General features: G+C 41.4%; 1 protein-coding gene across 2 annotated transcripts in view; it reads right to left on the minus strand.

Annotated features, from left to right (window-relative positions):
- MOGAT1 (monoacylglycerol O-acyltransferase 1) overlaps window positions 1-14,096 on the minus strand; it is a 28,681-nt gene that overhangs the window by 5,103 nt on the left and 9,482 nt on the right. For both annotated transcript variants that reach the window (XM_075031867.1, XM_075031866.1), the window contains exons 2-5: window positions 10,220-10,398; window positions 9,597-9,798; window positions 6,770-6,944; window positions 3,006-3,205 (exon numbers count right to left, since the gene is read on the minus strand). In XM_075031867.1, the coding sequence (XP_074887968.1) occupies window positions 3,006-3,205; window positions 6,770-6,944; window positions 9,597-9,798; window positions 10,220-10,398 (756 nt within the window). The remainder of the gene's footprint in view (window positions 1-3,005; window positions 3,206-6,769; window positions 6,945-9,596; window positions 9,799-10,219; window positions 10,399-14,096) is intronic.

Below are 14,096 nucleotides of genomic sequence, written 5' to 3' on the forward strand. Positions count from 1 at the left end.
CACAATTCTCTTGCCCTAGGGCCTGATCCTGCCTTTCACAAACTTGAGCCCTGGGTCTGGTTCCTTCCTTCTGCTCAAGTTCAGATAAAATGAATTTAAAAACCCCATCATTTCAGTTTGGCAGCAAAAGAGCAAATGAGAAGGGGGATAAGCTCTACCTTGAAGGAGCAGTTTACACTTCAACATACAATTCCATAGGCTATGTGCTGTCTTGTCATTGGGGTAGTATACCCCAAGTTCAAAACAGCATTTAAAAAAAATGTACCTTCTCACCATCTTCTGTTCTGATTACTAAAGGTATCCAATGTGAGGGACATGCCTAAGAGGACAGTGGTGCCCTCAACCACACAGCCACATGAACAGGACTGAAGGAAATACAGGTATCTTCTGATTTATTCAAAACGGGTATCGCTGCACCAGTGCCAGAAATGTTGTTGGCTACCTCAGCCTAGAGAGTGGTAGCACGTAAAACCCCCAGACCTGTAAGGTGTCTCTGAACCATCCACTGCCCACGAATATCATTCCAACTGAAATGTTCTCCAGGCACTGTGCAAAGCCTGCTACCTGCTCTGTCGGAGTGAGAGTGAGAGCATGGGAGGTAATTCCACAGAAGTCCAGAAGGCAGCCTCTTCCTCTGCAAAAAGCTATGGCTAAAAAGCCTGCAATATGCTAAGAGAAGCTTCCCATGATCTCAGTCCTCCTTGTGTTGTTCAGTCACCACAGATTTTGACAGCTGTTCTTGCACTGGAGGCACTGAGAGCTTAATAGACCTGACCAAGACTACAGAGGAAGTCTGTAGAAAAGCAGAGAGTTAAAAACAACCCCCACGAGCTTTTACAAAGGCACCTGAAAATCCCTTTCAACAGACGTGGCCACTTCAACTTGGATGGTGTTGGATAAAGGGAAGGGAAGTCTAGCCAGAACCACGAAGGGGCTGATTCTGCATGCTCCTGCTGCAGCTTCAGCTGCCAACAGCTCTCAGGCCCTACACAGTGCTGAAATTCAGACTTTACATGGCTAGGGGTGGGAACCCAGCCCTGGATTGAGCAATACCTTAGGGGGAGTCAAATCAATATACATCCAATACAAGATTTCCAGAAGCATGACTGGAAACACCAAACAAACCCCCAGCCCTTCTGCAGCAGTCTCTTCTCCTAAAAATGGAGATTTCTTGTGGAATTGGAAACCATACTCATCTTTTTAATTTTCTGCGCAGCTTTAAGCAACCTACTTACTTGGATATTTTAGAGTTGATTCTATTTCTGAAAAGCAGTAACAATTTTCAGGAAAAACAAAAGTACTTCACTTGTCAAGCCCAAAATGCTCAGACTTCACAGACCTTGGTTTTGCTGAATTGCACCTTGTTGCTTTAGGAACCATGGCTTCTGAACCAGGAGGAAACTCATCGATACCCTGCCATGTTGTCAACATGTCTAACCAGCTTGGTTGGAGCTCAACATGACTCTGCAGCTTTCAGGGGGTGAGCTAACACTTTCAAAGCCACGTTGAGCCATACTGAGACCCTCTCCAAGAATGCAGAGACATGGTGATAGTTTCCAAACATGAGGAAACAGAGACACCAAAGGTAAGGGATTTCTTGAGATCATACAGCAAATTCTATTGCAAGACTCTGGTCTTGCTGATTTGAAGCACTCCTGTGCTTTAGCCATGGACCACCTCTGTCCTTGCAGTAAATATTACAATGATGAAGATTTGCCTCCAAGTAAAAGACTTTTTAAGCTTCAGAACAGTCTCAATGTCATCAGCCCAAAGAAAAACTGCAGGAAAATATGTTGCTTTCATTCCAATGCTTTGAAAACTTTTTGGCTTTAAAATAAGTGACATTTTTAGCCTGCCTGTGCACAATGTGGGCTTTAAAAATCCAATCTTTTCTAAAACATTTAACTATATGCACTGATAAGATACAGAGCTGCATGAAATTTAACATAAAAAGAGGTACATTTTTGTCTTAAACATTTTTATTTGATCTGTACTAAAATCAAATCATCCCTCCATTAAAGGGAGGGCCTTCTTAAATGTCCCTTGTGGAATACCAGAAAAGCTCAATTTACTTTTCTGTAGAAATAAGCTTCGTTAGTCCAGTTGGCTCAGAACCTATCTAAAAATTATTTATCCAAAATGTATAGACAGCCAGATATTCCCTTCGTGTGATGTCCAGCACAACTTTTTTTAAGGATGTGGCTGTCAATAGCACTAGTTAAAGCCATTAAAAATCATAAGACATTCAGTCCTACACTCCAGTGAGAGTAGATGACCAGGCATGAAAGCTTCTGGGGAAAAAACTCTTCTCCAAACTGCCTGTCAACATGGCATGCGTGCCCTCAATTAAACATGAATGGATCTTTCCATGGGGAAAAAAAAACCAAAAGGGAAGGAAACACCCTAGGGAGCTGCAATGCCATCTAAGCAGCAGCCTGCTGAAGGGCTGCCGTAGAGCTGCTGCAAGGCACCCTCTCCCTTCCCTCCTCCATCTCTCCCCTGTCCCAATGAGCACTAGGTCAGGACTGCACCAGCTCCTCCCAGTAGCCTTGCTCTGGAGCACCGCTGTCACGGCTGTGCATCAGCTGAAATACCCAACTGCTTCTTCTTTGCAGGACTAAGAAATTAAGGTGCCAGGCATCTTGCAAAATAACTGCAGCATCCAGAATCCACAGCAACAGCTGCAGAGCTGTTGCAGCCCTCTGGTAGAGATGGGACAGCCCCTTGGGTTTCCCTGAGGATTGCTGAGGATAGAAGCCTGTGAATCACTAAAGAGTAAGATTTGGCCTGGGACAGAAAGGGGAATGGGAGAAAAGAATCCCCTCATTTAATTGGGAGAGGACAGGCATTTTAAAAAAAAAATTAAACCTCACATATTTGCTTTAGATGCACGGTAACCAGTTGTTTCTCTTAGAACAGATTTATAAATTTACACAGATACTAGTAGCACACTTACGCATTTTTAAACATATGCAAAAGCATTAGAAAAGGCACAGGGAACTTACCAACAGTATGAATAGGTTGCCTGTAAGGTATTAAGCCAAAACTGTATTGAAATACTCCTCTAGCATGAAATAGCGGTAAAGCAAAGCCCATTATCTTTTGCAACTTCTCCTGTACATTTCTGAGCCATGAACCTTTGGGGTTTGCAACTTGCTTGAATAGTTCATTTTCACCAAAGGAAAACACCGGGACCAGATGAGCACTGTAAAACAATGAACACACTGAGAATCCCACATCAGCCTGCACTTGCACTGCGGTTCACATCAGCAGCATGGAAATGGTTTCACAATAACCAGCACAGAAAGCTTTGGCAGCTCTAGACTTCATCAGCAACAGGCATTCAACTCTTCTGATATGCAGCTGCTTTGAGGTTTTTGGGTTTGCAAAAAAAAAAAAAAAAAAAAAAAATTGGCATATAACTGACAACTAGCTTTGGGCAGTATTTAGCTGGTCGGTACCCATCGCAACTTTTTATGACTGCTCATCATCATAAAAAGGAATAATTGTATCTATCAAAATTATGATTATGATCTTATCCACCACTATTTCAGCAAGTCCACCCTTGTTCCACTGCATTTTCTCCCTTGGCAAACAAAGAAGCCTCATTGCTAACCTTATAATGCTCCCAGGTGGGCGGTGTCAAAACCAGATCTTGGCTTTCCTCTCCCTTTTGACCAGAGTAATGCACGCACTTGATTTCAGCACAAAAACCGTGATAAAAACCAGACATCCTTACAGACATGAGTACAATGCCAAATTCCTCTGCTGTCCAATTCCCAGTGAAATCCTGCTTCCTCCAGACTTCTTTGAAAACACTAGCCTTAATCTATTATTACCAGAGGTCAAATCCTACCCACAGAAATTACACTAACTCACTTTGGCTCCTGCACAGCCTAATGAATTCTTATTCAGTTCATGAATCGGCTTGGGAGGAAGGGCACTGACTAGCTCCTGGACAAACTACTTAGGCTAATGGAATCAGTGCAGTTGACTCCAGCTGGCAAAAATGCCACTATATTTAAAACCTTGACTGTAATATGCTTTTTGATTAATGCTTAGTTTCACTAAACAGTATTCTACACACTTTAAAGAAAAAAGACCAGGGTAATCCTAAGCAGTCTCTGAAGGATACGGAGGTGTTTTATTTGCTTTACTTAAGTCTTAGCTTCTATACCTTGGCTCCATTCAGCCCACACTATCTTTGAGAAAAACCTTACTGTAAAATAGCAGCATTGCTAGCTATAATATTGTCAGAATGAATTACTGTAGAGCTCTGAATGCCTGAGGAGGATGCACTAAGGACAGAGCTGGCTAGAAAGTACTGTGGACAATCAAAGCCCACCTGTATGGAAAAAACAACTGCTTCTACAGCTTCACAACCCTGAGGATCCCCAAAGAGTATCATTCCCACTCACTATTCTGACTGGTGTCTGCTCAATGGTTCTTTCTCAAATAGAGCATATATCACTCAGCCATCTGTAAAGGAAATATCAGAAAGCCTGGTACATACCGTGGCTGTGTAAATACTCTACTTCTTACTACAATACTAAGACAAACAGGAACATCTTGTGGTGCAATAGCACCCTGAGACTGTGGGATTTGTTTTAATCTGGTAAAGGCTCTTGCAAGATGCTCTGTAGGAGGTTCAGACAGAGAAATAAGTAACTTACGATTGTGAAACTAAAGATAAGTTAGCTGATTCATCATTTGTATCATGTCTTTAGGATTTCTTCACTTCATATCAGATATCTGTACTACCTCGGACTAAAATGTCTTTTCCAGAAGTGCAGAGGACTTCTGCTGACATGTTCAGACCACAATTGACAAGTTCCTAGCTGAGGAACCACAGCTTCTCTGTGCTGGCAGTACAGGAGCCAGGGCCAGAGAGCACAGGGCTCCACATTGCCCCTTCCTCTCTTAGTATTTGATGCTGTAGATCAAAAGCACCAGAAACATATGCAGGCACTGATAGCAGGTGGTTCTTCTCATCAGCCTCCTGCAAGCCTCTCTCGCCCTTTCATTTCTGCCTGAGTTGGAAGCTCATGTCACATTTTGTTAATTGTTAGAAACCAAATGTTAAAACCAGAAGCAATTACTGGATGCAGAGTCTTTGGACAAGAGCTCAGGACTGCTGACAGCGCTGCAAGAGCTGTAATGGCTAGAGTCATACTGTCCTACTGTCCCAAAGCCCTACTGTATAGAAATGAAGTCAGGATTCCTACGCTTCACGTAGAAGCAGTTTTTCTTGCCAGTGCTCAGATCCAGAATGACTTGCAGCCTGGTGGTTAAGGTGACCATGTGTGAGGTGTAGGTTTCAAGTCACTCAGGCAGAGACAGGCATTATCACCCTAGTGGAATGCTCCAGACAACTAAGCCTTTTTCTTAAAGAAGAGGACCATCATTTGAAACAAAGGACTTCATAAGGAAAGAAGTGGCCATTCCTGTGTTTTGTGTCCTGATCTTCTTGTTGTGTGTCGGGGATGCTTTTGAAATCAAGGCCATGAGAGGCACAGGTGTATCTGGTTTCTCAATCCAAATCAGTTTAGATGAGAAATAAACACCAATCTTTGATCTGACAGATCAGACATCTATGGACATGCTCAAAAAAAAGGCACCTAAACATTCTTCTAAACTTTATGGATAAAAAATAAAAGCTACTAATAGTGTTTAGGATCCCACTGGATTAATCAGCAGCTGAGCAGAAATTGAGTGAAGACTCATTTAGGCACTAAAGTCCTAATTTAAATAAGCAAGTGCTGTTTCTGGGTACAAATTAGACCAAAATGTTACTTTCTATTGGAGAACAGGTCCTTTATGAGACTCCTAGTGATATGTATAAGAAAGCCTCTTGGAATTTTGATGCAGAATAGTTTTTAGGAAAAATGGACCTTAGCATCCTGTGTGAAAACAGAGCGCTTCTTCTCAGAGACCACCTTTTTTCCAGTTAATAGCTTAAAAAACTCTTACAAATTTCTCAAGACAAATATTTTTTTCTCATTGCTTCGCATGTCAATATGTAATTGCGGGAACTGTTCAGAAAGCTTAGCAGGAACAAGTCACTGGTTCCAATATTTCTAGTATACAAGACATCTAGACCAGTCCAGAACAAACGCAATAGCTTATACTACGTAAATATCTCAAAAGATATTAATACCATCTCTGTTTAGTTACACACTGATGGCTGATAGTAAAAAAGTAAGCTAGTTTTTCTTGATATTTTCACCAAAAATTCCCAGAAACTTACTTTTGCAAATAACAATCTTCAAAAGAAAGTATTTAGAATAAAGGTGAAAACGAGTCTTCCTAGACCACAGTTTTCAGAGATTTAATAAAACAGGGCATAGCTTTCTCTCTTTTCTTTTTTTTTGTTTGCTTAAAATGATAAGAAAATTCTATCTTAATATAACTTAAATTTACAGAACAGAAAACAGAATGTCTGCTCCACTCAGCAGTAACAGCCAAGGTTTACTAATATTGTTTCATAATTCTTACTCTTTGCTAGTGCAAAAAACAACTGACACAAAACACCAAGATATGCTAATAACACCTACTCCTTATAAATTATGAAAGTCAAAGGGAGTTTGCAACACTCCCAGATTGGATCTGGGTGGACAGACTGGCTCCTATGCCAGACATCTGCACGTTCTTAGGCAAGTAACTCTTTCAAATTCTAATTATACGAGTTTACTATATAATATGAACTATATTTAAGAATCAATCTGTATTCAAAGCATGCTTACTACAGCAGCCCAGATGGGAAACCTACCCATGTTTCAAGGCCATTTTAATAAAGCCCTTCCTCTTGAGGATGTTCAAAGTTAAACTTCCAGGATGTGCATTCAGAGATTCCTCTGCTCCTCCGATCACAATGATGGATGCGTGGCCGCCTCCTTCTTTATTCAGCACGTACGAGACACTCTCCTTGGATGCAGAAACCATTCCTTCAGGAACAAACATTTTAAGAGTGACCACTGGATCTTCATGTGTAAGTACAGTGGAATTTAAGAAATATTTTTAAATATCTAAATGATGTTTCAAAATTATTACAGCACAGGACAGAGTTCAAAGATTTGGTTTCAACACCCTCACTCTGCAACTGATCTGGTCTTAGGTAAGTCCTTTGATTTCACTCTGATGAGCTAAATGCTGTTTGCCTATCACAGGGGTTTTGAGATCTTCAGGGAAGAGTGTGCTCTTCTGCCAGCTTAACTCCCCCTCAGTGAGATTCTGTGCCCGAGAACAGAAGAGTTGAATGGCAGCAGATACTGTTGAGAAGCAGCAGCTAAAGCCATACAGCAGGTGCATATAAACACAGGCACAGAGGGTTTAACAGAATGAATAGAGGACTTGTGAACTCAAACATGGATCTACAGTGCCAAGCTGATCCCCTTCTTTCTTTTCAAAGCTATAAAGCAGCAGCACCATCTAAGGCAATGGCATGACAGCAGCAAAGAAGAAGAAAAGGCTCACGTGTACCATTCCCAATGACTACATCAGCTCATTCTCTGGTAACCAGGACCTGGCACTCATCAGTCTATTTAGGCTAAAACAGCAGAATATATTAAGCTTTCCTGGTACTCCTAATACTTCTAATCAAAGGCACACTGCTGTACAAGCCTTTAACATCGACTTAGGCCTTGGCCTGAACTTGGCGCTTTGGAAAATCCCCTAACAGATATGCACCTGATCCCTCCAGAGTTCCTTTGTGCCCTAAGTTTTACTTCAAAGGCTGACAGTGGTCCCATTTACCCAGAAGCCATGTTTAATTACATTGTGTTGCATTAATATGGTCTAAATGACAATTCAGAGATCAAGTCTAGTCTGCGTTGTTGTTGGTTTTTACAGGGCTGGTATCAAAGCATGCTCTTTTGGATGCTAAGCAAAGACTTCATCTCCTGTTACCCGTCTGCTTTTTTTCCTATTAGGGACATTACAACATGGATTATGAAAATCTCACAAGAAAGGCAAGATGATTGTGATCTAGTTTTGACAGCTGGCCACCATGAGGAATTGCTTCCTACTGCAGCAAGTTCAGACCTCAGTAAAAAGCTACTTCCATTTGTCATGTATGTCTTCACAGTCACTGTTACTCTGAAAAACACAGCTGACCCGAGACTCACAAATAATTTGAGTGATGCTTGTTCACCCATCGGCATGCATTTTCTCTGGAAGAGAAAGCAAGAGCCACTGTCTTTCCCCAGGACAAATTTATCTCCCCACTGAAGCAGAGATGTCAGCCCACATGCAGGGCACTCTTCTGCGCTCACCACTCAGCAGCTCAGTAGCGCTGCAACTGCTCTTCCCAATGATGACAACTGCAGCCTGGCAGGCTTCGGAGACAGGAAGCAAAAGACTAGGAGATGAAGCAATGTGCTAGGAGCATGGCTTTCAGTAGATGGAAGATTTTGCAAGTGTTTTATGATTTGACTGATAACCTGCATTATACCAAAGGTCCCCTCTGGTTTATCAGCTACATACCTGTGAAAAATGAGCTACAATGCTGACTATTCTTTAGCATGCTTTTTACTCAAGTTGTTTCTCATCTAGCAGGTAAATATTTGTTCCTATGGGTCAAGACGCCAAAAACATGTAAACGTGACTTCCAGGCTAGGCAGTGTTTAAAACTGTCATCTTCCACCACTGCCAATTCCTTCACTTTACAAGCCTGAAAGAATCCCCTCAGAAATAATATTTGCATGGAAAGGCATTCTCTGGCATACTGAGTATACATGGATATGCAATTCTGATATTAACCTGAACAACATGCTAGGCATGTTTCTACGAATGCAGCAGTTGAATAGCTTATCTGAGATCACAGCATCTGTGGTGCAGTCAGGAATAAGAGCTAGATCTCTCTCTCAAACCTAGTCTTGTGCACCAGACCATACTTACTTAAATGCTCTAGTCTAATGAATTTAAGTAAAATAACTCCTGTATTAAACCACTGGGGGGGAACACTAGTCCTGATTTCGTTATACATTCTTCTGTTCCCCAAACTTTATTGCTTGTTATTTTTATCTTTTATTACTGCAGTACCAGTCATGAATATCACCTCTTTATGACAAGCACTACTCAGAAGAGATTAAAAAGGTTCCATCTTTAGAGTTTATATCTCTACTAAAATTACACAAATTTGCAACATGGGACCTCAGTCAGAAGTACGTAGTTAACTTCTGACTAGAAAGATATTTGTAATGAGTAGGACTTTAAGCCCTTCAGGTAAGAGATTATCCTCAATTTGTTTTACAAGTGTCTGTGCAATGACTTAATAACATTATAAATTAATATGTTCTTCTCGTAAATAACTGCTACTCAATACTGCTGTCTTGTAGGTCAAGGGAAAAACAGCAATATTTCTTCAGAAAGAAAAAAAGCTCAGTGATATAGTTTAACAAAACTATTAATAAAACCTTACAAATTGTTTTGCAACAACAGTTCATCATAAAACAGAGGTTTAATTTAGCACCAACATTGATCTTTCTGAAGTGAAAGTACTTACCATTTATAGGCACAGGAATAGACCCTACATTTGAAGCAGAAGCTATAATACAGAGCAACAGCTGAGACATTCTGCTTTTACCTCTTTTACCTACCAGCACTCATTATGTATTCTCTGAAGAAAGGACAGCCAAACCAGATGGGCATGATATGAAGATATGGAGTAAGCCCAGGAAATAAATTTTTGAAACTTGGACCGGTGCAAAAGTTTCCAAAGGCTCCAGCTACAAGGACCCCATGAGGGTGAAAACCAAGTAAGTAGTTGTGATTTGGATTCAGATCTGAAGTTTTTATAAGCTGAAAAATAGAGACAGTGGGGGACATTATGATACTTACCTCAGAAAGATTCTCAAAAAACAAGTATAGAGATTGCACATTGACAGGAGACAGAACTGATGACAATTCATGTCCTTCTGAGCACTTTAAACTACTGTCCTGTTTTACAGCTGAACAAAGTTTAAATAGATGTGTCTTAAGATACTGGGTCTAGCATTTACTGCGCTGAGGCATTATCTTGTGACACAAGAGTCCAAGCAGAAAATCAGCCCCTGCTCCTTTTTGTCACTAAATCTCAGACTTCCCATGTTTTAAGAAGTTCACCCTGGAGTAAGTATTAGAATTTTACAAAAGACGAGCCTTAGACATTTGTCCACGCTCATAGCTATTCAAGCTGTCTCTGTTCCAATGTTTATAGTTCTGTGAGAAAGCCTTTACTCACATGAATGGGAAAGTATTCCCTAAAGTACTTCCACACAGTCCAGTTTCTGACCCACTGGGACCGTCTGCCCCCTGTGCATGGTGTTTCCCAGTCGAGGTAGAGCCACAGCAGGTACAGAACAGCGAGGAACCAGAAGTTGCCCAGGATCAGGATCACGAAGAATCCACAGCAGAACTCTGCTACAAGAAACAAAAAAGGAAACCATAGCAAGCATTAATCACACCTGTCTCCTTTTAAGACCTTGAATTCCCAGCCCTGATAGTGTTATTACAGGTGCTACTCAAAATGCATACAAACTGAAGTTAGCTTATTCCACATTGTGTGAATGTTGTTACACTGAGAGTGAAACACCTACAAGGGTGTATCACCTCAGTTCGTATTTCTTACTCTACTGCACAACTGGATGAATAAGCCTAAGATGATGCTGGTTTACTTTAATAAAACAAAAGCATGAGCTGAGGACCAACACAGCTGTCTTCTCCCCGTGGTGAGAGTGAACACTAATGTTTGGTAGAGAGCATCTGGTTTACCTAAGGCAGAATAAAAGGAGACAGCAAGAGCTAACAGAGATGTGATGCTCCAGTGAGCGAGAAGGGAGGAGAGCTGGGGAAGGAAAGAGGTGAAAGGGGGGCACAGCAAGATCTCTTTTCTAATGAGAGTAGTGTCAGGCAACCATTTTCCCTTTGTGTTTCTTAACTTCTCTACCTATAAAATAGGGATGGTAGTTCTACTCCCTGTGAAAAGTGCTCTGTGACTGGCCAAGAAGATGCATTTGACAAGACCAAACCATCAAGAGGTTCACTTCAGCCTCTAAATGTGTCACTGTAAGTGGAAGCTCACCATTGCTATGGGAACACATTAAGTCCTGATACATTCAGACCCAGGTTAATAAGAATTGTATCATTACTGTAGTAAGATGTTACATAGGAAGTGTATTATACACAATTCACAGCCAAAAAAAGTTGTTTGATTAAACACAATGTGTTACTTTTGGGCTCAAGCCTGAAATAATTATTCAGAGAAACTCCCTATGGAAACTTGATCTTTCTAGGACTTGCAGAATTTTGCACTCTCGCTGCAACTCAAGCAGCTATGGATGGAGTTGGCTGAAGCACAGTACAGCGGTACCTGCTGCTCTCCACACTGTAGTACACCCTGCAGTACACCCTGCAGCAGCCTGCTCGCTAAGACATCTTGTGAACAAAATGCATCAGGCTCACAGATCAGAGTAATCCAGCAGATGCTGAATTCCAGGTTTGCAAGGGAGCCAGAGCTTTAACATCATATATTTATCTGTTGGCAAGCAAAACAGGACCCAGACCTTGTTGGAAGTCTCAACAGGCAGAGTTCTATGAAACAGGTGTTTTTCTGTGGTATTTCATATGTCCCACAATTGACTGGCTTTCATGAGGGCAATATCCTGTTACCTCCTAAAAGGAGTGTCGTGGTTTAACCCCAGCCAGCAACTAAGCACCACGCAGCTGCTCACTCACTCCCCCCATCCAGTGGGATGGACGAGAAAATCAGGAAAAAGAAGTAAAACTCATGGGTTGAGATAAGAACGGTTTAATAGAACAGAAAAGAAGAAACTAATAATGATAATGATAACACTAATAAAATGACAGCAGCAATAATAAAAGCATTGGAATGTACAAATGATGCGCAGTGCAATTGCTCACCACCTGCCGACCAACACCCAGCTAGTCCCCGGCGATTCCCTGCCCCCACTTCCCAGTTCCTACACTAGATGGGACGTCCCATGGTATGGAATAACCCGCTGGCCAGTTTGGGTCAGGTGCCCTGGCTGTGTCCTGTGCCAACTACTTGTGCCCCTCCAGCTTTCTGGCTGGCTGGGGATGAGAAGCTGAAAAATCCTTGACCTGAGACTAAACACTACTGAGCAACAACTGAAAACATCAGTGTTATCAACATTCTTTGCATACTGAACTCAAAACATAGCACTGTACCAGATACTGGGAAGGCAGTTAACTCCATCCCAGCTGAAACCAGGACAAAGAGTTACACCAGTGAAACACATTGAGCTAAATACGTAAGTAAATAACAGAAGTACATCAGGCAATAATTTGGCTAACACAACGTAAATATTACCAGAACTGATAACTTTGAAATAAGCAGATGGACCAACAGTAAAAACCATTCATCCTAGTTAAGATCAGCTTGATTCAAGAGAGAGATTATTTGGGCATTCAAAACTCAGAGCAGATTCCCTATACCAAGCAGGTTTCAAGCTGCTGAAATTCAGAGCTTAACTTGGTCTATGGGCGCTCTTGTGTTTCCTCCAACCCGAATACTTATTTTTTCTGAACTTCAGCTAACTTGCCCTTGTGCCTAGTTTGACTGTGCCTTAAGAGCAGAAATTGATACATTGTCATGGCATAACTGAGAACTACTGCAGAATCCGGTAGCAGACAGAGCAAGCAAAGCTGCTGGTTAGATTAAGTAGGAAAGAAAGGGATGAACATTCCCATTTCTGGCAGGGAAGGAGCAGAAAAAAAAGGAATTGCATTTGCTCCAAGGAAGAGAGAAGGGAACAACCATAAACAAAACCAGAAGCAGGATCAAATCTACTGTTTTGAAGGACAGTCCATTCTTCAGTACCATCAGTACAGAAGCTCATTGTTTCCTGCTTAAACAGGCAACCATGGTCTTGCACAGAGAAACACTTCAGTAAGAGCCCTAGAAAAATACCACAGCTAACTAACTGAGGCCCACAGACTTCCAAAGTCAATGTGGAAAACTCCCCAAAGCTGCAACAATGAGTTCTAGGGAACATTGTTATTGCAGCACGAGTAACACAGGTGAAAGATGACACTCAATTCCACTGCTTCAGAGGGAGAACTCACTGGGAATCCCACACCAGCAACACTTAAGATAGGGCACAGGAATATTTTAAGGAAAAGTCACTACTTGCTCTTTGAAGAAGAGATCCTGAAACTATAGACATTTCTAGGAATGCTAATCTGGACAGGATGCCAAGGTTCACGGTCCAAGTTTGAATGAGAAGGTTTTTTAATTGCCATAAATCTGTTAATTTCAAGTTGTTATGCAAAAGTTGCTAAGTATTTACACTTCCTACCCTCCCTTTCAGGACTTTTGTCTCAGTGCAGAATCACATGGTGTTTTACTATCAGTTTTCCTAGCCAAATGGCTGAAAGGTGCTTTGGATCAAAGCATCCTTGCTGTGAGAGCTAATTAAATCAGCAGTGAGAAGTGCCAGATAGCAGTATTTAATACTATGCAGGGAAACATCCACAAGATCGACAAGCTCACTGCTTTGCTTTAGCTAGAACACGTTCCTGTGTGCATGTAAGTTATGGGGAGGTAAGTACGCTGTCAGCACTTCCTAAGCGGAGCTCAGCATCTTGTAGGACAAAGCCGATTTATTATTGCATTCACAATGAGACATGCAAAGCAAATTCCTTTTACCATACCTCCTCATTATTTCAATGCATTAACAGCCTGCAAGATGAGTTAAACACTGATGACTCAAACCCAACGAACCTATAAACACAAGCCCAGATTTTTCTCCTTCAGAGAAGACAGCAAGTAAATAAATGACAACCACTTCACCTAAATTCATAAAAAAATTCCAGGCAAAGGGTGAATAACTTGGAATTTGTCACTTTACTATATCATTGCCTTTTTAGATGTAGTTCCAGTCTACATTGTAAGCATAATTTTTTGCTTCAACTTGAATTAAAGCTTTGAAAATATTTCTGTGGTGTATTGGAAGAGTGGGGGAAAAAGGAAATATGGATTGAAAGACAAATCCCTGCCATGGGACTCTGAACATCCTGTTTGCCAGCTAACATTGGTGAGTCTCTTTTCCTCCATTTCCCCATTCACCACATGTAGA

Source organism: Buteo buteo, chromosome 7, assembly GCF_964188355.1.
Source record: "Buteo buteo chromosome 7, bButBut1.hap1.1, whole genome shotgun sequence".
NCBI classification, from domain to species: Eukaryota; Metazoa; Chordata; class Aves; order Accipitriformes; family Accipitridae; genus Buteo; species Buteo buteo.